The sequence below is a fragment of the Corvus kubaryi genome, unplaced genomic scaffold, assembly GCF_017639235.1.
Source record: "Corvus kubaryi isolate FWS band 111438036 unplaced genomic scaffold, C.kubaryi_AGA036_p1.0 37398, whole genome shotgun sequence".
Taxonomy (NCBI): domain Eukaryota; kingdom Metazoa; phylum Chordata; class Aves; order Passeriformes; family Corvidae; genus Corvus; species Corvus kubaryi.
In genome coordinates, this window is record NW_024581137.1 from 7846242 (window position 1) to 7872428 (window position 26187).

Consider the following 26187-nt stretch of genomic DNA (forward strand, 5'->3'; position numbering starts at 1 on the left):
AAGACATTAAATTTAAAGAACATTGGAATGAAAATATTTTTGTAAGAAGCACATTTATTTTATCATGTAGAATGATAAAACCTGAGTTTACAGAAGAAAAACATGCAGCAGGATAGAGCAAACTGGGACAATTTTTGAGAAAACATCTTCATCTTTTTGTCTCAGAATAAATACTCGTTATTAAAACAAACTGTTCACAGGAAAGATGAGATTGATAAACACATTTGTTTTTAAAATCTCTGAAGCTGTTCAACTATCCTAATTCATAATTCTCCAAGTGAAATATTTCACTGAGAAAGAATGTTTACTATTAAAGCATGAACTTGAACAGTCACATTTAAATTTTTTTTAAAAATTAAGATAATTAAAATGAAAATGCTTTGGTTGATTTTAACTATAATTTAGGAATGTCACTGAGAATTCATCTTCTTGTTCCAATTTAGGACAAAGACATCTTTTAAAAATTTGCATATTTTTCCAGGACAAAGTAATTTTCTCTCAATGCCATACGTACAGTAAAGGCACAAAGTATCTGTGAAGACAGGTGCTTATCTAACCTTACTCTTCTGAAAATGAAACATAGTGAGTACAGCTGCTTTCTTTTAGGAGTGGGGCAGAGCTGATCTTCTAGAACTCCACAGGAGCAGGCAATCTGCTCCTTTGGATCTACCAGTGATAGGGAACCACCATTTTTGGAGGTTTGTTTGTTGTTTTTTTTCCTATAAAAATGCAACATGTTACATTTTTGGCCACAGAGTTCCATTAAGTACCACTTTCAATGGAATTTTTTTGTTTATACTCAACCTGCATCTGTGACACGTATATAACAAGCACTGCACTAATAACTTGACTTTTCAGTGCTTTGTCCCTCAGAAAACAACTTGCAACAAAGAACTTAAAGTGTAGTGAGTAAAAGTCTGAACAATGTAATTTTCCTGGCAGAACTAGACCCCCTGGCAGTAGCACTGCACCTCCCAACAAGAACCTCTAGTCTTCCCACATCTACAGGTGACCTTGATGGCATACTGCTAAAACAACTGGAATGTGAAAACCAAGGGGTATTGTTGGGGTCCCTTCCCCCTGCCATGGAGCCCTGGGAGAGGGGCCCTGAGGGCGCAGACACAGGGTTTCCCTGACCCTGCTCAGCTTCATTCCCCATTGGTTGGTTTGGGTTCCCTGATAACGCCAAGGACCCTTGGGTCCCGTGACTGCGGAGTTCCTGAGCTGAGCCCCGGCCATGCGGCTGGAGAAATAAACATCTCTGAAACATCTACCACGAATCTGTCCATATATACTTCGTTTCCACGGGACTCCTGGTTTGAAATATGCTTGTTGCAGTAATCCCCGTTGCAACTAACTGGTGGAGGAATGCGAGCCAGATACCGATCCCTGAAGAAAATTCGTGAGTAAAATAACCACTCTAGACCTCTCTCTTCTCATCTTGGTTTGGATATTCTCTCTGGACTATGGAAGAATCATGGGAAATGGGGCTCTCTGAGCCACAGAAAGAAATGTACCTAGAAGTTAAAGGAATCCTTGAACAACAAAACAAAAAATTACTTTTTTTGTGGTTATTTTACTCACGAATTTTCCTCAGGGATCGGTATCTTGCTCGCATTCCTCCACCAGTTTGTCGCAACGGGGATTACTGCAACAAGCATATTTCAAACCAGGAGTCCCGTGGAAACGAAGTATATATGGACAGATTTGTGGTAGATGTTTCAGAGATGTTTATTTCTCCAGCCGCATGGCTGGGGCTCCTCTCAGGAACTCCGCAGTCACGGGACCCAAGGGTCCTTGGCGTTATCAGCACCAGGGAACACAAACCAACCAATGGGGAACGAGACTGACCAGGGGCAGGGAGACCCCGTGTCTCCCCCCCAGGGCCCCTCTCCCAGGGCTCCATGGCAGGGGGAGGGACCCCAACAGGGTATGTCACAATCTACAATGTGTCTTGCACACACACACACAAAACAATATTACCATTAAAGATGTTAAAGGAAGATGACCAAAGCTGATGTGGCAGTCTATCATAACTTCATTATATTTCTGCTATGTAATTTCAATGAAGGGAAGGGAATATTAAAGAGTATTCTAAAAGCTACACCATACCTGCTTGCAGCACCTGTTTCCAGTCTACACAGACTAATTCCTTCTGATGAATGTAACCAACAGAGAACGGCAATAAAATACTACGGGAAACAAATCACCACTTTTCCTGTAAAACCACCAATCACATCTGTTGTTTGCATGTTGAAAGTTTATTGACAATTTTAATTTGGATTTAGAAAATAGGACTCAGTTATTACATGACAGTAGGGGTTTTTTGAAATTTAGTTTGTTAGGTTGTTGTTTGAGGTTTTTTTTAAAGACCTACGTAACCTCTAAGTTCTTTCACCAATAGGGAATTACCTAGATTTTTAATAAAAATGTCTGGAAAGACCATGAACTAGTAATATTAAATTTTATCAACAGGCTTCTCAGCTTAATTCTTGCAATACAACAATAAAAATGCTAATTGAGAAAGTTTTTGGGAAGATGCTGCAGAAAATACAACTACATGCACGGGAAATTAATTCTGTAGATGATGTGTAAAAGATGGCTTATAAAGTTAACGAGATATTACTTAAGGCAAGAGAAACAATTAGACTATTAACAGTAAGGATAAAGCAACATTTTGCCATCAAATATGATGAAACTAATTAAATTAAATGTGAAACGAAAATTCAAATATGAAAATAAAATCAAACAAGGTAAAAGGCCTAAAGAGTTCACAGGCTCAAAATCCAAACAAATGTATCCAAAACCACAGCACCTATAAAGAACCTGAATGGACTGTTAGTTTATCATTTTTGCGCATGCTACAAATCTGAAAGATCCTTCCTCCTTCAGAACATGGATTGGTCTGCTATTTTTTAAGACTAGAAAGAGATTTTACGGGCACCAGAACCAAAACTAAAAGGCACGGGTGTAATTGCAAAAGGAGTGAGTACTGAAAAAGCAGTAAGCTGTGCTATGCAGGTAATCTTTCTGAAGAATCTGTAATGCTTAAAGGGAAGATTCTGCTCCAAGGAATGTTGCAGGCACATGCAACAATGGAGCAAGTGAAACCTAGAGCTATTAGCTTGTATTGTTTCACAAAATACTTTTCTGACACTACAGAAACATGAGAGTTGCCTAATCCAATTCTGCTTACTTCACTAGTTTAATTCACATAACCTGATGAAACAACAGGAGATTTAGACTTACCAAGACATTTTATTAACAGTCTTTATTACTCTGCCATCACCAGGTGGGACTGCATATGAACACTTCAGTCCCCTTGGTTCAGAAGGGCTTCTGAAGCAGAGAACTGAATGGTTTCAAGACTCTGGTTAACAATGCCAACATGCTCCTCATGGCAGTCACTCACCATCTTTCTTGAGTCTGTCTCCATTTTTTATTTTGCTTTCCAAGTATTTCCATGTTGTTTCCTTACTGCTTACTCACTTCGACAACTCTGAAGACCTTCTGATTACCCCTCTCCTCCCACTGTTTCTGAACAATCCCACTACTAGCATCACTGGCAGATGATGATGCTGTCCTTACCCTCTGCTGCTGGCTCCTCTCTGTCAGTATTGACATCTTGTTAATGTCTTGCACATGCATGTCCTGCAATGATTTCAGCCTAAAAGATCTATGAGCAACATTTGAATTTTCAATGCTTTTTGTTAAACCATCCCACTTTTGTGAAAAGTTCACCATATATTGTCCTTAAAAATCTCTCATATTTACCAGGTGCCACAATTCCACAGACACGGACTGGCAGTTAAGGGTTTGCATGACATATTTAGTAATGCATGGTGCTTAATGACCACTGTCATCTCACCTTCCCTTGGTGCTTCTCTTCTCTCTTTTTTCATAATTTATACTACAAAATCTTGGAACCAGCATGTGAATACTTTTTAATAAAAACTAGTCTACACATTAGTTTCTCCTAGCCTAGAGGCCTCATCTTTCAGGATGTATTTCAATGCAAATACAGGTTTTAACTCCTTTTTACACAGCACTTGCTAGTCTGTCTTAATAATGCATCCCTCATGCTCAGAAAAATATAACAAGGTAATATGGAATGTCTTAGGAAAATTTTCAGAAATAAGGAGACAACAAGAAAAGTAATAACAGAGCATCCTAAAAGCAATCTTCCCTAACCGCGGAACATGCAAGAAGTGCAAGAAGATAGCTATATCCTCTCCTATTACTTAGAAACATCCCTTGCTAATTTAGCCTTTGAAAAATTTGGGGCATTGTCTGCATAACATCAAGAAAACCTGTAATGTTGTATAAAATATAATAGCTTAATAATGACTTGTTGAACAGTGTGTTCTCAAGAGAAAAGGAATAAGCATTTTCCCCATAATTACCTTTCTAATTCCATTAGGCAGCCTATACACTTACTCTGTATGTTACAATGACCAGGTCTGCAAAGAGTAAAGTCTCAACCTTCAGAAGTGTGACAGTTCCCATGCTAATCTGAATCACCTACAATCACATACAAATCACTACAAAACTGTAATGGCAGAAGCACAATGTACAGAGGAATCTCCAGAGCATCTGGTGCTATGAGCATTGACCATGTTTGTTGAATCACATGCACTTCTCTGAGCACTGCAAGGCACAGAACTTAGTTCCATGGACCTCTTGATCTCTAGAAAGTGAGACACTGAAAGCAGGCAGTCAGTTGCTCAAATCTTAAGTTATCTAGTGACAAGGCCATGTATGTGAACAGTTACCAAAATTTCAGTCTATTATTCAAAGCAGGGCCAAAATAAGACTTGGTATGATTTTTCTTCTGATTTCAATGTTATTAATGCTAGCATTGGAAAATCAAAGACTTGCCTCTCACCTCTCCAGTCCCAGTAAGGGACTGTCTCCATGAAAATGCTGAACAGATATCTGGAAGGCATGATTTTCAACCAACTTATTTATATTTGTATAAAAAGCTGCATGGATACTCTTGTTTCAGCTCCCACTAGTTCTACTTTAGTTTGTGGTTTTTTTTTAGTTCCTTTGCTTAGGGATACATTTAAGATGAATGGAATAAGGTGCTTCCACATCAGATAACAGAGTCCATAAAGGGATTTGTAAAAGTTTACTTACACAGTGCAGCTCCTGCCTTTTAATAAACTTTCTCATGTGAACAGTATCGAACTGCCACTTCTCTCCAAATTCCCCAAACAAATTTAAAAGCAAGATGCATTCTTTTCTCTCCAGCATAATCAGAGACTCTACTGACTGAGTGATGCCACTTCTAGACAATACCTTTTTTATTCCTAGTATGGTCTTAAGGGATTCCCCAGGGAAACTTACTTATTTTTAGCAAACTACAGGAGCACACAGCTGGAATTTTAGAAATATTTCTTAAGAGCTCTCCTAGACAGAAAAGATTTGAAAGACAGTACATATTTCATGATGACCCAACAATGCCGCAGTATCTCACCAAGAAGGTGAGTACAAGTGCACACAACAGGTGCACCCTAATGTAACTAAGCAGAAAAGATCCTTTTACATACAATCATGTTTGAGAACAGACATGCATTTCGTACTTCTAATAGGATTTGATAAAATCATGGCTACAGAATAAAAAAAATAGGTTAGACAAGGCACTGGAAGGATTATCAAGTTTCCAACAAATGAAATAGAGCTTCGCGATTTAACCGATTAAATCCTATGGACCACTGGGAGGTAAAATAATGACCATTTTCATTAAATGTTCTGCTTTAGTCGAGTTATATGTGGACACATCAGCTAAGCAAGCACTGGAGTGGCAATGCCTACTTTCAAGTTCTTTGACTTTGTTTTCAAGAAAAATCAAATGCCATCTACACAGGGGACAGAATTAAAGACATAGGACAGAAAGGTGACATTAAGCAGGCTGTATGCTCACTGGACCCCATTCACAATCTCAAAAGAAGCTGGATGCATTTGGTAAAAAACGATTGACATTTATGTTTTTCTCGGTAGACCTAATTAGGTCTGACATACATCCATTCACACTCAAATAGGCACAGAAACCTTCAAGGTTATTTTCCAATTATTTCCACCTACAGTGCCTCATTCTGAAATGACTGGGAATCTGAACCTTCAAAAGAGGCTACAGGTGCTGTTCATACATCCTCTCTCAGCAACTGAACCCTTAATAAGGAAAGTACTTTTTAAATAAAACTCATGATGACTTTCAAAACAGGATTTCTAATCTCAGCATCTTTGATCCCATTTTTACTTGTGATTAACAGAATTTTTCATCACACCAATGGTATAAGTACTGTTCTAATATTGTAAAAGCATTTTAAATACCCAAAAAGTCAGTTCTGTTCATAACACTATTATTAATGTAGTAACATAAATATCCATTTAAACAGCATAAAAGGTGCTAAAGGATGGTAAAGTAAATTTTCACACATGAAAGAATTAGATAAAAAAGCTTCCCCAAAGAGGTTATGAAATATTGAAGTTAAGATAAAGGTCACTTGAAAAGACACATCATATTTAGCACTGTGTCATGGGGTGGTGGTAGAATCCCCAAACCAAATGAATCTCTTCTTTGCTTTTCTTAAAAAAGCAGAGCTTGCTTTAGGTTTATACACACATTTTCATGAAATGCCAGAGGCCCATCAGTAGTCAGCTGCATTTCCACAACAGTCAGATTACCTCTGAAGGGACCGAATTCTTAATTTAGTCCCTAAATACCATAATATTCTGAATGGTCTCTCCTAAAAATACTTTTTCCTTTGATTTTGTCACAGATTTTGTAATCTGCTGTATCACGAACTGAAAACGGCAGCCAGATCAACAATGTGATGAACAGATTATCTCAGAAAAACAAGCCAAAAAAAACCCTTGGTGGCACCTATATATTTTTTTATACCACATCTGTTCAACTAAATTTGCTTTATTTCTGGTGATGGCATTCAAACTGCCAGAAGCAGAGGCTATAACCTAAGAAATAGCAATGACATCCTTTCTGCAAGGGTTCTGGAAATGTTCTTTAGGTTCTAAGCTAACACTATTATCTTGAAATCTACAATTAACATGAACATTAAAAGAAAGAAAAGAAAGTATCCTTACTATTGGCTAAACTTCAGCACTTTTCAGTGTGGTATTTCAGAAAGTATAATTGCCTCCAATTTGTTGATGAGGAACTGAGGCAAAACAAGGTTAAAAGCTTTCCCAATATGCAGCATAGGACTCGGGAAAGAAACCTATGTACCTTCAGGCTCACGACAACTGAAAATGAATAAACTGACAAAATGCAGCTGTTTGTGCAGCACACAAGAGCCTTTTCCAGAGACAATTGCATACATGTGGAATAACCAACAATATTAACATTTAAGGCAAAAAATAAATTTCATGGCTATGAAGAAAAAAATGACAACTTTGTACTTAACAGCTGAGAAACAGTGAACCTGAATGAACGTCTGCAGTGTCAGAACAAACCCTCCCTAATACATACAAAATGTTGTAAAGCACTAGGATGTCAAAAACTAAAATGAATTATCAGGTTTGTAGAACAACAGGTAGTGTTTTAGCTATCTTTTGAATTTCCATATAAATGTAATCATCTGCAACGAACCTCTCTGGTACCTCTGCTATTTTAGCTGCTCTTTTTTTTGGCTGTCAATGCTGTATAAACTGCAGCTCCGCACAGGCTGTGGGCGCCTCCATATTGAGTAGATTCCATGAAGTACCAGGCTCAGCCAGGAGGCTGTTCTCTGCAAGATGAGATTTTAAAACATTCAAGGCAGGAATAGCATTTTGTCATCTACCTCCTCTACCACAGATACCTCCAAGAACTTGAGGGTGTGAAAAAAATAGAGCAATAATACATTTAAAGTTCACCCTTTTAGTTAAACCTGAACTTCAGAAGTATAAAGCTGCATATAAATGCCTTCTTAACAGAGACTTTTCTGTATTATATTCAGAGAAGCTTACTGTGGCTGCCTCTGTAACATACCCTACGTATCTCATACTGTTCCCCATTGTCTTATTCTGGAATTCCAACATCATCATTTTAGGATTTGGTGCCAATGAGAGCACATTTCAATCTTTAAACTCATTCAGTTCATATTTCACTCTCACAAGAGTTTGGCTATTTGCTTCTATCCTCTAAGGTAGCCCATAGCATTAATGACAAGATGTCAGGAATAACCAAGAAAACTAGTTTTATGCCCCTAAAGAACAAAATGTCATCTGTGTCCTCTCAGGCAAAGCTGCCTTCTCTTAATAAAAAGAATGGCTTTTAGCACCCATCAAGTAAATCCAAGCCAGCATATCATCAGAGATTATTTACATTTATTCCTGCATCTTGCTTCATTTCTTCCCTCTGTTTTATGACATTACCCTCTGTGTCATCTATGATCACAGCTGCCTCTTGTGAGAGAGTAGCAGAAAAACTACCACTACTACTAACCCTATTTCCTTCCCTAGGGAAATCAACTATAGCTTTTACTACTCCAGACGATCCAGCAGCTTAGGATACAACAGTCCAGGACACAGACTTCCCCAGCTTCCTGGCTCTCCCTCTGCCATCTCTAAGCATTTAATTTCTATGAAGCAGTTGTTATGAATTACCAAGTACTGTCATTTCACACACCTATCCAGGGCTACCAAAACAAATTAAAGATAGAGGGTTTAGCATAAATCACAATGTAAGCAAAGCACACATCTCTTGATGTGAGACATCAATGAAAACATTTCAGTGCCATACCCTTTCCCCAACTGCTACAGGTTAGTAACTCAAACTTTATGTATATAGCAACTAAAAAGCACAACTAACAAAAACCCACCAAAACTCCCAGTTGCATAGTAAGAATTATAGCTTGTTTCAAAGCCCCAATTTGTGTGCCAAGAATGTGTTGCGGAGCCAGTGGTTTGTTCCACACCACCCCTCAAATGCTGACATGTTTTGACAACGCTGCCACCAATTCTGATTTTTAAAGCTGAAGAGAGAGTAGATGTTCACCTCAGCCATCTGCCAATGCAGCAGATGAACATGATGCAGACATTCCATAACTGATGTACCTCAACTCACCAGAAATCCTGTGATTTGAGGCACGCTTCCTCACTCAAGATAAATTACAGTGACAGCAGGATTTGTCTCTAGAGTGATGTGAATGAAAACTATATATATTAACTCTTTCACTATAAAGTGGATTAAACTATAGAGAAACTCTTGTAGATGCATTCTCTTGCTGATTTTTACCCTCAGAAACACATAATTGGAGCTTTTGAAAAAAATTAGGAGTTATTATCTGAAAGAAGCTTTCTTTTTGAAAATTTATAGTCCCTTTTGGACATCAAGAGAATGCATATTCCTAGAAAACCCATCACAGTCTATAGAAGACACTCTCATCAATATGAAAGATCATCTGTAAAAACTAACAGAATAAGAGAATTTGTAAATATTCAAGGTTTTTTTCAAGGTAATCCCTCTGAAACCTCTACAAATTCAAGTGCCAATTATCAGCAGTATGGAAACAGATCAAATGAAATCACAGAGAAGACTGCACCATCTGGAAAACTCATAGCAATTGCTACACACAGTTTTCGCTCCTTATTTCAGAATTTATGGAACTTCACTCCTCATACCTGTTTTCACATACTTGTAAACTTTTGACATCATCTGTGTTTTAGCTAAAAATGAACAGCATTGCTGTACTGCAGAAGAAAGGATCAGTAATTTGCAGTATGAAAACTTCAGACCACAAGAACAAATCCTGCTTGTCTGGTAGCCCAGATGAAGCCAGTCTGATTACCTGAGTAAAAATGTGTGCAGAAATGGCCTGTGCTCCCTTCAGAGACCAATATGCACACAGGAAGCTCCCTCTGAGTCTACAGATATGATTCGTAAATTCACATCTCAATCTTCTGCAGTTTTGTACATTGAAGTTTTGTACATTTAGTTCATTCTTCAGCCCCTAAGTAGAATCAGTTCTCCGATCTGATTCTACTTCATTCTTCTCCATGTACCCTCGAAAAGGGAAAGGCTCCTAGCGACAGGGACTACATCTTCTCAAATAATGTATTCCAGTGCTTCCTCCTGCTACTTACATGTTTTTCCCCAAATATCTAACTCAAGCCATCTTTGCTTGGCTTGAAGTAGTTGAAATTCATTTCTTACCCCACTGCAATATAATTGGTGCATATTTCCAAGGTCTGTTATGTATGCTCTTGGGAAAAGTATGAATAGGACAATTCTGTACAGATACACTGTGAGCTGCAAAGGTTCTTCCACTGAATAGAACAGCAGGATCTCCTTCCTAAATTCTCCTCTTTCCATGGCTCCTTCTAAAGAAAAGTAAAAAAATTCCTTTTACCTAGTATTTGTATCATAAGATGTGCTTTTTCCATATGTATTTGCCACTTGGGGAGAAGAAGAAAAGCAAAGATTAAATAGCAAAGGATAAGACTACAAAACTAGAAGTTTATAAACTCTCACAAAACATTACTATCTCTTCCTGTGTATTCTTAACTTTAGATTTCCTCTCTACTGTTCTAACTTATATTATATGGGCTGTATAACTACACTAGTTTAGAGTTCAGCCCCTTTGTTAATACTCTGAAGCCTTACATTTATTCACTTCCAACTCTGCTCTCAAAGGAAACTGGCTATTTATTTCAGAAAATGTATTCAGGAAATGTAAATCCAGACAAGAAACAGAATACTTGTGCATAATGTTGTGTAAGTTTAGCATAACTATTTGCTTCACTGTCTAAATTTAAGCTTTTTTTTTCTCCTTGTGGGATTCACAATTATAATATTTATAGATAAATAAGAATAGATTCTACGGAAATAATTTCAAAGCTTTTGATAGCTCACAGTAGCCAACAGTAAATTCAGCATACTGTGTAGTAAAATCTTACTGCAGTAACTTCTTTTTGCTACCTAGGAACAACAACAAAATACTACAGGGTTTTTGTTTTGGTTTTTTTTGGTTGTTTTTTTTTGGGGTTTTTTCCACAATTTTAAAAACACACCATACTCGAAATGTAAGGAAGAAGTACAGCCCTCTGAATTTCTGAATCACATCACAAGACCTCTGAAATCTGCTCCTAGTTCTCCAAGACCTCCTTTGTGACACATGACTAGCCACTTAATACTCCACGCTGCAGGATATACCTATCCCTAGATATACCAATTCCTTTCTTTCCTCACAAGTCTGTCCATCCTACTTAAAGAGAAAGGAAAAGAAGTCTCTCCTTTGGCAGGCTAAGTGTTTCAAATTTTTAGACTAAGGAGCCAGAAAAGATCACTGTGATCTTTTCACAGTCCAGTTCAGCCTTTTATATAAAGAATAGCCTGAAATTCATTTTTTTTTCAAATTATGTATGACTTAAAACTGACCTAGGCAGATTCTACATCAGTGTTTCTCTAGGCACAGTATTCAAATGGTTGGTTATTCTCTTCCATGTTAAAAATCAGTACCTGATTCAGGTATGAATTTGTTTGGCTTCAGTGTCCAATCTGTGTGCCTTGTAATACCTTTGTCGGCCTGACAAAATACAGCTACTGCAATACCAATGCAAATAATAGATTACACTACGTGTTACCTAAAGAGCATTCCTCCTTAAGTGCACCCCTGGGACAGCTCTAGCACCACCTTACTGGAGCTGGCTGACACAAAGCTTTTGGCAACAAGTATGCTATCAAACATCTGTTGTGACCCCCTTGGAAGCGCCTCCTCTCCCACACCATATGGCAACCGCCACCGAGTGGTACTGCAAGGCCACAACCCTGCTCTCATCACTCCCTGTCCTCTCTGGGGAGGCCAGACACTGAAGGATAATTTCACACACACTTCACACTCCATCAGCAGGGAAGACAGCCCGCTGCAGCAGAGACATGCCGAGCATGTCCACATTACAACACACTCTGTCCATGTCACTGTCAGAAAACTCTGGTCATGGAGTACATGTAGTACACACTGAAGGAAGGGTGGTTTTTTGTTTTTTTTTTTTTTTGTCTAGCACTGCTTTTGCTCTTCCCAAGTGGCAACTGCTTTCTGTGTAACTGGACTTATACTTGGGGCTTTGTCAACACAGCTATAGCAGCTGTGGGTGCCAGGAAAAACAAACAAAAAACAAACATGGCCACAGAAACACAGCAAAACATTACACAGCAGATCAAACTTCCTACTGACTTAAAGAGCTTTGTAGGCACAAAAATTTAACTTATGATCTTATGACAGGATAGCAGACTAAGAGAAAACAAGAAATTCTTCCATAGGATCAAGTGACAAAAGCTGTTACTATGAATGAGGTAAATACAGCAGCAGCATTACTACTGACCAGTACACAAGAACAGTAGTGCAAACAGAGGCACAGGGAACTAAGAGATTGAGTTTCCATGTGAAAACCCTACCAATAAGTCAATTCAAGGAAGGACGTCTTGATATCAGTGATTTTCTTTCCCACAGCTACAAAATGACCATTTAAATCCTCTGTTCACAGTTACCTAAGTCATTAGAAAGGCTCAAAGCCTGTGCATACAGTACTAAATGTCACTCCCACAGTGGATTCTGTGCAAAGAAAGCAGAGCTAATAGGAAAGCACTCTTGATAACAGCAGGAACACACCAGCACCATAAGAAGACAGAATTGAAAATAACACTGTTCTACTTTGAACACAGTGAAGGTTATATCAATAGAAGTGTTGAGGTTGGAAGAACCTTTAAGATCATCTAGTTCCAACCCCCCTAAAATGGGCAAGGACACAGTCCACTAAACCAGGTTACTCAGAGCCCCATCCAACCTGGCCTTGAACACTTCCAGGGATGGGGTATCCAAAACTTTTCTGGGAATCTTATCCCAGTGCCTCACCACTGTCAAAGTCAAGAGTTTCCTCCTAATACCTAATATAAACTAACCCTCTTTCAGTTTAAGCCCATTCCCCCTTGTCCTGTCACATCTCCTTGGCAAAGTCCCTCACCAGCTCTCTTGTAGGGCCCCCTGAAATACTGGAAGGCTTAGAGGTTGCTCTAAGGTCTCCCCAGAGCCATCTCTTCTCCAGGCTGAACTGGGAGAAGTTCAGGGAGCTGGGGTTGCTCCCTCAGCCTGTTTTTAAAGGGGAGGTGTTCCAGCCCTTTGATCATTTTCGTGGCCCTGCAGCAGGTCCACGTCCTTATGCTGGGGTCACCAGAGCTGTACATAGCACTCCAGAGGGGGTCTCATGACAGCAGAGTCATTAGATCATTGAGGCAAAGTCTTGTGGCTGTACCTTTCAAGAACACTGCTGTGCAAAGTCCAGAAAGCAAAACATGAACTTGCCCTTAACAAAAGTTTCCTCAGTATTGTTCTCTTTTCTTCTTTCTTCCTGTGTGTTTTTTTTTAAAGAATAAATCAATCTCTTCTTTAGGAAACTTGAAAGGCAAATTTTCCATTTGTAGCAGGAAATGGCAATATGGAGACAAACACTTTCATATCAGAGCTTAATCACCTCCAGTGTGCCCAGGTTGACTCATTATGAAATTAGGTGATCACACACATTGCCCAAGAGCTATTTCTGTTGCATCCGCAGCAGCTAAGACACTGCACCACTTCTTCTAGCAATCCAAGTGTCCAAGCAGAGGATCTTTAGCTGCTTGACTCTCAAGCTGCCCTCTAACATTTTTTCGCTTTTGGATTCACAGTACGGCAAAACACTGCTTAGATGGTCATTAAACATACCTGTAAACTGAACAGGGAAACAGCTCCATATGAGGAGACAGGCTGTACTCACAAGGCTGTGCTCTACAGCTTGCAGAACACTAATTTCCTGAGTGTTGCCCGACTCAAAGCATCTGCATTAAAGGCTGTCGGTTACATTTAAAGCAGACAGAAATCTTGATGCCTTGTAAGCATTACTGATACACAGGTCAAACTCCCTAGTATAAATCTCACTTCTGCCCCCAGGATTTCCCCATACATAACTCTCATCAACAGTGCAAAGTCTCAAAATGGAGCACCTGGAGACAGATGCTATTTGCAGCTGCTCTGTGACACATGTCAACGCCAGGGAAGTGTTGAGTAATTTAAGTCACATCATCTGCTGAACAACTCCCCAGATGTGGTTTCAAACCAACAGCCTTTTAACTCATCCTGAAAAACTAGACCTTTAGCCTATGCTTAGCTCGGGTCTATAGGTCAGTGCTTTGCTTGCCACACCTAAATTAGCTGTAAGTATAAAAGTAAATAAATCTCACACACAGAGTTCATTGACCTATCAGTGCCCTTCTGCTACAAAAGCTGAATCACAGAATTGTTAGGGTTCACATGGCCCTGTGGAGATCATTTAGCCCAACCCTCCTGCCAAGGCAGGATCACCTAGAGCAGATTACACAGGAACTCATCCAGGAGGGTATTGAATGTCTCCAGATGAGAGACTCCACAACCTCTCTGGTTGTTCCAGTTTTCTGCCACCCTCAATGTAAAGTTCTTTCTTATGTTGAGCTGGTACTAATCGTGGTTTAGTTTATAGGCATTGCTCTTTGTTCTGTCGCTGGGGGCCATTGAAAAGAGTCTGGCACCACTCTCTTGGCACTGACCTTTAAGATACTTATATGCATTAATAAAAGATCCCCTCTTAGTTTCTTCTCCAGACTAAACAGCCTCAGCTCTCACAGTCTCTCCTCATAAGAGAGATGTTCCAGACCCCTGATCATCCTTCACAGGGCAAGTAGTTCCATGTTTTTCTTGTTCTGGATCCCAGAACTGTACACAGCACTCCACTGAGGCTAGCAGGGGGGCAGGATCACCTCCCTTGTCCTGCTGACCACACTCTTCCTGATGCATCCCAGGATACCGCTGGGCCTCCTGGCCACAAAGGAACTGCTGGCTCACGGTCAACCTGTCGTCCACCAAGACTCCCAGGTCCTTCTCTGCAGGCCTGCTCTCTAGTAGGTCAGCCCCCAACCTGTACCGGTGATTGAGTACTCTTCTTTCATGTATGCTTATATAGAATACATAATTGTGAATTATGTCTGTGGGGAAAAAAGAAAAAAAAAAGAAAAAGCAGAAAGAATGCCTTTCCTGACACTTTGCTGTGTCTGCACCAAGCAAGTCCACAGACACCCTTACTGACACTGTCATGGAAGTCAAAGCTTTTCTAGATGAGAAGTCCCCAGTGCTTCATAACATCAACATATTTTCCTTTTGCAGTAAAGCAAACTTCCTTCTGCCAGACACACAGTCAGTTTTTACCACCAAAGACACTGAACAATTTGGTCAAAAACTGTACATATAAATAACTCTTAACTACTCACTTATTGCTGTGTTACCCAATATCAGTGTTGACCAGATAATTTGGGGTATAGACCAGAAAAAAAAGAGCTACAGTAAGAAAACATAAGAAATAAAACAAAACAGAACTCACACCACCAGTCACAACTATAGAACATATAAATTGTGAGGGTACAGGTTCTGCTCCTACTGAATTCACTGGCCAGCTTCCCATTTATTTCAATTGGCCTGATAAACACATACATTCCTCCAGCTTCTGTCCTGCCAGAGAGGAAGGCTGGCAGACAATCCATCAACATAAGCTACAAAGAATCAGCACTAGCACTGAGAAAATTCAACTGCCATTCAAAATAAAATTCAAAGCTAGGAAATTACAGGAAAAGCCTTCCAGGAGCTTCAACTGCTATTGGATATACAGATATAGATTTAATTTAAAGCAATCCAAAAGCTACTAAGTGTGCTCTCTATGTAGAATTTCACTAACAGAATGTTCCTATAACAACTTTACATTCTCAATTCTCTTTTTAATTTTGCAAAAGCAGTACTACACAAACACTGTTAATCATATTCCTCATGTTTAAGGTCAGAGCTGGATGGAATGGAGAACCTGTTTCCATAAACTCACATCTAATTCACCACAACTATATTTTACAGAAAAATGTAAGGCAAAAATCTGAAGAACTGGTTATAATTCACTGTGGTCAGCTATACTCTGGTGGAAGGGACAACTGACAGTCAGTTCTTTTCAATCTTGAAATTATTTGGCCATAGATCAGATTAATTAATCTTGCTGGACACACTGCAAATTCTGCTCTCTGTGTAGAAATCAGAGACAGGAAATGTTCTGTGCTGTGCCAAAAAGCAGGTGTATACATCCAAGTTCTCTCCAGTTGATTTACTACATTTTGTTCTGGGTAAGATCTATTACTGGGTTGTTGGGATTTTTGTTTGTTTGTGGGTTGGTTCTGCAGTTTGTTGGTTTATTTGCTAATTTGGGGGTTTTGTTTTGTTTTGTTGGAGGGCAGAGGGAGAGAAGTGTTCCCCCTTCTTTTATCCACATTTTTCAACAAGGGTACTTTGAGACCGGCATGGTTATTTTTATGTCACACAGAAAAAAGAAAAAGTTACATTTCTAACTGGTAGTTTCCCTGGACAAAGTTAATAGCATTGTTCTTAAAGGTCCTAACCCCTGAGCTTACATCCAAACCTAAAACTCATTAGAAGTGAGAGCTGTTGAGAACTGACTAATGAAGAGGAGCTGCTAACCCTTTAGTGTTAGCACTAAAGGTTTTCAGGTGGTTTGTTTACTTGTTTTTTTTTTTTTTAGTTTTCTTTTTTTAAGACTTTGATTTTAGGTTTTACTCTTGATGCTGCTATTTTCTGTACAGATTAAGCTTTGATTAATATCTCAGGATGTTCAAACATAAAGCAAATCCACAAGGATGCCTGGGATTTGTTATTTTGGATCTCAAAAAATCTGAAACCTACCTGTGTTAGGTTTTCTCCTGTGTAAATAAAGTATTTCATTTCTATGCTTCATATTCAATTTCTCCATAAATCAGACTTAGATGAGCTTGTAAACAGGAAAAAAAAACAAACAAAGCCTCTTCTGTTTTCCACTTCCAGAAAGTAAAACTTGCTTTTATATATATGTATATGCGCAGATTTGAGATATAGCATAATGCTAAAGGTGCTATGAAACTGTTACAGTGTTTTAAGGGCTGATCAGAGACATGCAAGTGAATACAGCAGAGGAGAAATGAAAGTTGAAAGTTCAGTATTCTCCTTGACTTCCTGCACCTTCTTAAGGCTAATACTTCGCTCTTTAAACACTAACAAGTTTGAATGGTTTTCAGCAGTCCTCCACACATTTAATTGGATACAAACAACATGAACATTTGATGACTTGAACAAGTGTATTTCCCACCTCCTCAGCTGGTGTTAAATCACAGGTGAAGAAAAAAAAAAGAGATGAGGGGAAAAAAAAAGACTACAGGAGATAAGCTAGTGTATTTCCAAGCTTTAAGCCTCAGCTGATGGAAAATAACAAGACCTTCCAAAAGGAATTTAATTTATCCAGGTGCTTTACTATCCGGGCAAGCAGTAATGAATGTGAGTTTTTGTCTCAGAAATTCCAGTAACATCATTATTGCTCTTATACTCATTGGGGTCTTGAAGATTTTTTTCTTAGTTTGGGGTTCTTTTTGTTAGGATGCTTTATTGTGGGGTTTTTGGAGGTGGATTTTTGGTTTAGTTTTTGGGTTGTTATTTTTTTCCCCTGCTTTTTGTGTTTTTTGAGATGACCTTAGACCCCTCCACCATCATATTCCCACTCAAAAGAGAGCTATGCCCTGTTCAAGACTGCAAGATATGGAACTATCAGTGCACTGACACTGCACATGGTAAGGATCCATCATCCACATAAACAGCAACTGAAGTCAACATGTTTCAAAAGGAGGCCCTGTGCGTGTGTACAAAAATAAGTAAAATAAGTAAATGTCTATTCATTTTCCTAGTAGTTCCAATGGTTAAAAGTGCCTTCTTAAAATGGTTAAAGATGCTTTGTTACCCCATTCCAAACAACACATCTGCATATAAAGCATTAAAAAAAAAAAAATAAAGAACTCCAAAAACTTTCAATGTGTGAAAGCAAAGATCTAACAGAAAGTGGTGAAGTTAACAATGAATACTTCTTTTAAGTGCAATTCTGCCTGTAATACTTCACTCATAAATGCACCTGTAAGTAATCAATACAATAACAAAACAAATGCTGACCCAGCACAGCAGATTAGCAAGCAGCAGGGTCTGAGGCTGAATATTAACAGCTACTTCAAAAACAAACTAATGAGTTTCAGGTAACTAGGCTAGATGAATAGTGATGCCACTTAAATGAAATGAAGAACAGGAGCAGGTCAGCAACATTCACAGAAGAAAAAAAAGCTTTTTGAAAGCATTTAAGTTAAAAAGACAGAACAATACAATAGCCATATTGGAAGTGCTTCCTAATTTCATTACGGAATGCCAGTAATAGTCTTAAAAGAACTGACACCCCTGCTAACACTTTTTCAGTTTAGGTGAACTCAATGACAGCTTTCAAATGACCTGATTCATCTGAAAACTTCACTAATCTGACCCAACAGCAGTGGCACAAATCCTGCAAAACTGCAGAGCTACCCAATAGTTTGGGACTCTACACCTTTTCCATATACCTTTAATATTTAGGAACTAACAGAAACCATCAGGTTGATTTCCTAACCCCATAACTGTTTTGATTTCTACCACAGAATTTTGTGAATTAGATTGCAAGATAATGCATCAGAGAGACCATGCTGAGCTCTAGTAAAGGGATATTTAAATAGCCATTGACACTTGTACCAGGCTGGAGGTCATTCACTGAATGGCAAACATATCACTGTTTCACAAAATAACTTTGTATCCTTAGTGTCAAATAAAAGGGAACATTATGGAAGAAGTTCAAGCCCCAGGCACTTAAAAGGAAAATGGTGATACAATCCTTTCAGAGGTAACTCGTTTACAGTCAGTTACATTTCCAGGAGAAGACACATAGTAAAGCAAGAGACAATCAAGGTTGCAGAATGATGGAAGAGCATTCAGAGCGTATTGTTGTTTCCTCTTGTTCTCTTTGCTTTAAATTCAATGCAGAATCTGATAGTCCCTTTGCACAAAGAGATAACTATATATTTTCTCTGTAATTCTGAAGCAGTCTTTGCCCTACGTGTTGTGGATCTGTCTCTCATGGCATATAGATGACCTTGCTTCAGTGAGATAAAGACAACACGCCCACTTCTGAGCAAACCAAATCTTAACCACCAGCTCTCAACACAGCATAGTTCAGCAGTGCATTTGACTTGGAGCAGGGAGAAGTGGGGACAGGGAAATCAACTCTCACTGTTAGCACAGGCTCCCTGTCACTCAGAGCAAGCTCAGCTCCAACATACCCTCTGCAAGGCACAGAAGAGAGCAGAGGGATAACATCTGCTGTTTCTTTGCAGCCCCTCCACCTCTACAAGGCAAGACACCCATATTGGGACCTGCTGGATTATAAACTAAGGAAGGTATTCTCCTTCTGCATCACTCCACTTGATAAAACCAATACTGAGCTGCACTTTAGGGACTGTGTAAGGCAAGGAATCATTAATCACACCTGGAGATGAGCGAGAATCCAGGCCCTGCTATGGCAGGCAATGTAAAACGTTCCCTGTGAGAAAACACAGCTTAGCAAACTGGCACTCTGCCCTTCTCAAAATCTCAAGAGGTATTCAGGGGCAACCTTATTAGAGGATGCTACAGTACTTCCCCTGTTAAGCAGCCACAAGCACAGCACACTCAGCTCCCAAAGTTCATGGTATTAAAATAATGAATTAGAAACACTTGTCTCTCTGCAGAAGTTCCTGCAGCACAGTCTGGGACAAGCAGCAGGAGGCAATGACAGTGCAAGAAAAGGGTATACACAGCAGGAGGGAAATGTCAAGTCTATCAAAGGATGCTCCAGAATAAACAAAGCTACTCTTGACATTAATTCACAGGCTGTACTGTGACATCATTATGAGCCTTCTACAACAGCTTTGCCCTGTGAAGCTTCTGCCTGACCCTTTCACACAGCATACATACAGGTCTTCGTGGTGGAGCCTTCTGTGAGCCTTTTTAAAGGTTTCATTCCATGAGGAAATGAAAATATATTTCAATGTGCAAGACACAAGTTTAGACTCAATCCCACTTTGAATTCTATCTTGTTACCCATTCTGAACTACATTAAGCAAATCAACACAGTTCTAAAGTCCACAGCATGGTGTTCTGACTGCAGCATGGTGATTTTCAACTGTGCTCCAGCTGTTTGACTGAATAATGTTCAAAGTCCCTGAGCATACTAGTTAGCACAGCAGTTCTCAAATATCTACTACTTGAACATCAATCAGGTGTGATTGAGAGAGATGTACAACCCAAGAACTCGCTCTAACTACACTGACTAAAATTACCAAGGCATTAATGGCCCTGAAATTCCAATTCAGGTATCTAATATTATAATTTTCTAAAATCTGGGAGTGTTTTACTCTATTCTGTATAAATAACAGCATAACTTCTCAACAATTTCAAAAAGAGAAACAAAGTAATTAATAATCTTCAAACATAGCTGACAAATTTTTCACAATGTCCCCACCACAAACACAGTCAAACACTGTTATACATTGTATTATTTACAGTATTGAGGGAAAGGGGCAAGGTCCATACTGCTTCAACAGCCGCACAAGGGTTTATTTTGTAAGCTCATGTTTAGCTTCTAAAAAGTGCCATGTTCTTCATTGATTAGCTTTATATTATTTGGACACTTAAATACCTATCCCAATGAAGCAAACAGATGGAGGAATTACTGGTAGGTACTTCCTCCAGAAGAAACTGGGAGGCTCATTTTACCTATCTAATTTTGAAAACCTTTTATCTGAGTTCCCCAAGTGGGATACCAGAGCTTAAAGGTAGAATTGGCAAATAAATCTGGTCAGCCTTGAATACTTTGAGCAGGCTAATTCAATTGGTAATGCTGGTAATGAATGTCTGTAATGATGACAAGGATCTTGATGAAGTACCACTGTGCATTTTATAGGCACTGCCTGTATAACCAACTGATTTGTAGGCAAGTAGCAGACATTTTTTTCAGAGAAGCAGGCTTCTTCGCATCCAGCTGGAGCCTCTGAAATGAGAAGGCTGTGGGTCACGAGAAAACTGAACAAACATCCCAAATTTTCAAATCCAACTGAACGTAACCAAAGAAAAAGAAAAGAACAGGCAACTCCTGGAAACTGAGCACATATGTTAGCCCTAGCATCATACAATGTCTATCAAAGGCAACTATCGTATAATACAAACAGCAATGCCTGTACTTCCACAGGGATAAATTCATAGAATCATAAAACGTTAAGGGGTTGGAACAGACCTTAAAGATCATCTAGTTCCAACTTCCCTGCCATGGTTAGGGACATCACCCACTCAATCAGGTTGGTCAAGGCCTTATCCAACCTGGCCTTTAATAGTGTCAGGGTTGGGACATTCACAGCCTCCCTGGGCAACCTGTTCCAGTGTCTCACCACCCTCCCAGTAAAGAATTTCTTCCTAATGTCTAACCTAAATTTCCCCTCTTTGAATTTGAGCCCATTAGTCCTTGTCCTATCACTACAACTAGTTCCTGACGGAGAGTCCTTCTCCAGCTTCCCTGTAGGCCCCCTTCAGATACTGGGCAGTTGCTATGAGGACTTCACACAACCTCACAGCAACCTCTTCTCCAGGTTGAGCAGCCCACTTTTCTCAGCCTGTCCTTGCAGGGCAGGCGCTCCAGTCCTCTTATCAACTTCTTATGGTAGCTTTTTGTTTGGCCTTATTACAAACTTAGTAATTGCTTATTGTATATAAGAGGACATCACGTCACAATGAATCAAAATCCACCTATTAAAATCTCACCTACATCTCATTCCCTCTTTCCACCCAAAGCAACAGTGTGTCTCAAAGAACACATACACACAGCGACAAATACACATTTCTGGCAGGAATATCTTGAGTGCACCATTACCCGTTATTAGTTTTGAACATATCCTGAAGAAGTTTTAAAGAACCAGAGCAAAGCATGACATAAAAAGAAATATGTATCACAGTGGAATGAGTTTAAACATGCTCTTAAACTGCTAGCTGTAAAAATGTATTTAATTGTTAGACGTGTGCATTCTGTTAAACTCTGCCCTTCCTATAGGTCTTACTAGTAAATAAATAACAACATATACCTCAATGCAGCATCTGGTCTCTGTGCCAGAGAGAGCACAAAAGAGCAGTGTAAGTTAAAATTCAGCTGCTATGCCAAAGTGATTTTTATGCAGCTTTAAAATCACATTTTTGAAAGACAAAAATATTTACTGTTTATAACGGTATCATCGAATAGCAAATTGGACCCTATTGAATTAGACACTGCAAACACAGAGTGAAGAAGAGGTGCCTATTCCAAACAGCGCACAAGCCACTTGGATCAGTCTGTGCTTATTACAGGTGCTCCATCCTCTAGATGCATAGTAAGGTTAATGATGTATATCAGTAAAGCTCACCTCTCAGATCTCAAAAATACTATCTAAAACCACAACACAGTTGGACAGCTTGGGAAACCCCAAGAAAACCCTGAAAACAAGCCTCAAAGCTTTGCTGTGCAGTACTGAAGGGCAAGGGTGCTCCAGGGCAAAGCACATGGGCAGGAGGCGGGAAGCCAAAGGCACACGGGGGATGGATGCCAAGCCCAGGGACTCCTAGACCTAGGAGACAGACAGGAGATACGGGACGGACACGCTTGACCGGAGCGCTCTGCCCGGCCAAGCCGAGAAAACGGTGGCAGCAAACGGAGAGTACCCGAAGGGGTTGGGGTTTAAATGCCAATTTTGAACTCCAGAGGGTGTTAACACGGTACCAAACCGCTGTATTTAGCCCAAACCTCAGCCTGAGCGCGGCAGACGCACCGCGGTGTTTCCGCAGCGGGGCCGGCGCGGGGCTCGGCGGGGCTGCGGGAAGCAGGGCCGGGGCGGGAGGCGCGGCCGCCCCACTCCCCTCCCTCCGCTGCTCGGCGCGGCGGGGCCAGGACAGGAGGTACCGTACCGGCGGGCAGGAGGCATTCCAGCGGCGTGAACGCGCGCTCCATGGCCCCGCGGGACGGGCAGGCACACGCTAAAGGCACGGAGAGCCGGGCGGGACCGCCGGCGGGGGGGCACGCGGGGAGCAGCCGTGCCCCTTCCCGGTCTCCCCGAGGAACGCCTGCAGCCACACAGCCGCGGAGGCTGCTGCGCCCGCCCTTGCAGGCGATAGGCGGCCGCGCCGGGTGACGTGGCGGCGGCGCTGCCCGGGTACCTTCGGCCGCGCGTCTTCCTACATCCCCCGGGACTGGCACCGGGACCGGGGTGTGCGGGGGAGGGGGGCGGCAGGGCAAGCCGAGGGAACCGATGGCCGCCACAATCCGTTGCTCGGCGGTGGATTCAGCAGCGGGGAGGAAAGGCGGGACACGTTGATTGGCAACGGCGGCGGCCTATGGGGCCTCTGCTGAGAGGGCGGGGCTAAGGGACAGCCCCGCCCCCTGCGGCGCCCGCGCGCGCTCTGAGGCGGGAGAGGGAAGAGAGGAGGGAAGGGGGAAGGACGGGGAGAGGAGCAGAAGGGAAGGGACGGGGAGCGAGCGAGGGAGCGCTCGGCCTCTCTGGGCACCTGAGCAGTGCCGACCGCGGTACAGCGACGCTGTGGGAGACCGGGAAGGGCCGCCTCGCGGCGGGCACCTGCGGGGCTCTACCGAGCGGTTCGCTCGGAGTCAAAGCCCTCAAATCGCTGTCAGCCTATCGAAACTGAAGAGAAATAAAAACTCTGCCACGAGTGCTCATACCCTCGCATGCAGCCTGTGTGCCGCCGCCCCCGGGATGCAGGGAAAGCCGCGCCGGAGGGCTGGCAGCCCAGCATCCCGGCTCTGCTGTCCCCGCGGGTCCGCGCCGTGCCGGTGCCACCTGTGCCCTTCCAGCTCGCCCAGAATAATGCGGCATTCGTAGGTGCAGCTTAAGTTTCAATGAGTATCATTTCAATAACATCACAAAACTTGTTAAATACATGGTTTCTCCTCGTTCACAACTCTTAATTGGGGCGTTAATCATCTTCAGGCATAAAATGGACAACACTGCCAAATTTTAAGTTTGCTCTGGGAGCACAGGGGGGCAAGTTTTGACCCCTCAAGTGTATCAATAATGTGTTTCCACCTCCTGGACCGGCCTTTGTCCCTGCAGGTACCCGTCTCTGGCCGCTCCATCAGGGACAGGGCGGGTATCTCCTCGCATCAGGAGTTCCCAGCGCCGCTCCCGTCTCCTCGCTGCACGGAGCTGTCCTGGCACGGCGGCTCCCCCGGGAGCTCGGAGGGAACGCAGAGCAGCGGAGCGGCGCGGGGCCCCGCAGCAGAGGGCAGCAGAGGAGCGCCAGTCCTACACGCCATGTCTTCCTCCTCCCTTTCTTCCCTTCTTCCCTCCGTCCCGTCCGTCCGTCCGCCGCCCCGGCAGCGCGGCTTGGAAGGTCCACTGAGTCCACGGAGCCGCTGCGCCGCCTTGCTCGGGTGTGCCGTGCACCGCCGGGTGGGACGAGACGGGAGGACGAAGTCTCCTTCTAGAGGCATTTGGAGAAAGTGTGAGCGGGGTCCATGGGCTGGATGGTCATAGGGGTATTTCCCAACCGACTGATTCTCTGATTGCCTGTCAGTGAGGATTTCCAGTCAAGTCGGAGGGAAATGGGACCAATATTCCAGCCCCGCTACTCAGTCCGCCCTGTTAAAGTCTGAGATTCACATCAACACGACTTAAGTGACTTCGGTAGTGAGGGAGGCTGGGCCACGTTTTTAGGACAAGGGGGAGTGGCTCCAAACTGAAAGAGGGCAGGTTTAGATTGGGTATTACAAATGCGTTCCGTGTGGTGGGGGCGCTGGAACAGGTTGCCCAGAGAAGCTGTGGATCCCCCATCCCCGGCAGTGTTCAAGGCCAGGTTGGATGGGGCTCTGCTCAACCTGTTCTAGTGAAAGGTGTCTCTGCCCACGAAAGGAGGATTGAAATGGTTTAGATGACCTTGAAGGTCCGTTCCAACCCATACTATTCCAGGATTCTGTGGCTACCACATTGATTGTAGATGCACCTTTGGTTTTAATGGTGCAAGCACTAAACCTTTGCTTTGGACGTTTCAGACAAGCTGCCCTCCCACCTATAAGAGATTACATTTTATAAGCAATTTTGCTCTATAAAGACTGATAGAAATTTAGAAATATTGGAAGCGTTCATGCCTTGACAATGAGAGAAATGTGAGATTATTGGGAAACAAGGAAAATATATTAAGGACACCAAAAGATTACTATTGTGTACACTATAGAAATAAAAAAATGTCTTCTTTCACTTTTGTGTCATTTAAAATTTTATTCCCTCTCCATTGAGAACTTGAATTTCAAAGGCTCTCAGGATTTTGGTATCATCTCAGTGTCCTTCTTCAAGCAGGTTAAAAACAACCAGCATTGGGAAGAAGCAGCTTGCTGTCCTTTCCAAGAAAGGAGACCATGTGGGGACTGCCATGCAGTTGGCCAATGCTCTCCTCCTCTTAATTACCTTCTCTTCCACTTGGTCTCCTCACCCTGCTTCCTTTCAATTTTGACAGGCACTTTCCAACTGCCTGGTAATATTATTAAACCTTCTCCAGGATAGCTTATTTTTCTTCTTCAGTATCTTTCAGTGTCTCTGTCATTATTTTATTTTTTTTTAATTCGCTCTTGAGGGGAGTACCATCTGCTACAAATAGTTGCTGATAAGCAGCTTCTTATGCATGAGAAAAGTCATATTTGCTTGGAGGGAAGGTCCAATTCAGTCAGGGCCCTGTTCCTGGTAGTATTCATTTACAAGTCTTTCTCCTCCTGTTCCCCTCTTCAACTTTTTTTTGTACTTTTTTTTTTTTTTTACTGTACATGCAACAATTTCCATCTCTCCATTCTCTTCATATCCCACAGGATGCTTTTTCTACCTCTGTCACATCTGGGCTTCCAGGCAATCCTTTGCCTGCTACGGCTGCAAAAAAAGTAATTGTACCTCTCTCTCTGCTAATCATAGTAATGCATGATTCATCACAATAGCATTGCAAAGAGAAATCGGTCTTGAGAGAACAGGCTTTAAATCCTTTCAAGATGTGCAAGGGTGTGCAAGGTAAGGCAAATCGCCAGCCCACTCCACAATTAGGCAAAGGGCAAACAAGTCAGACATGCTTTCTCTCCCTGAACTCAGTCTGTCTTTCACTGCTCTTTCCTTCAGATACAAATTGCTCATCCACAGTATTTTTTAGAATCAATTCCACAGGAATATCTTTAGCAGATGCTATAATGCACTGATTTTGAAGGCAG

At 41.5% G+C, this 26187-nt stretch overlaps 1 protein-coding gene across 3 annotated transcripts in view; it reads right to left on the minus strand.

The window, feature by feature from the left end:
* Positions 1–23318, minus strand: part of TPK1 (thiamin pyrophosphokinase 1) — a 309265-nt gene extending 285947 nt beyond the window's left edge. For 2 of the 3 annotated variants that reach the window (XM_042043466.1, XM_042043465.1), the window contains exon 1: positions 22896–23237. In XM_042043466.1, the coding sequence (XP_041899400.1) occupies positions 22896–22938 (43 nt within the window). In that variant the 5' untranslated portion in view covers positions 22939–23237. Of the gene's footprint in view, positions 1–22895 lie in introns of all 3 variants that reach the window. The other variant, XM_042043467.1, reaches the window with a different exon arrangement.
* Positions 23319–26187: the final 2869 nt, after the last annotated feature.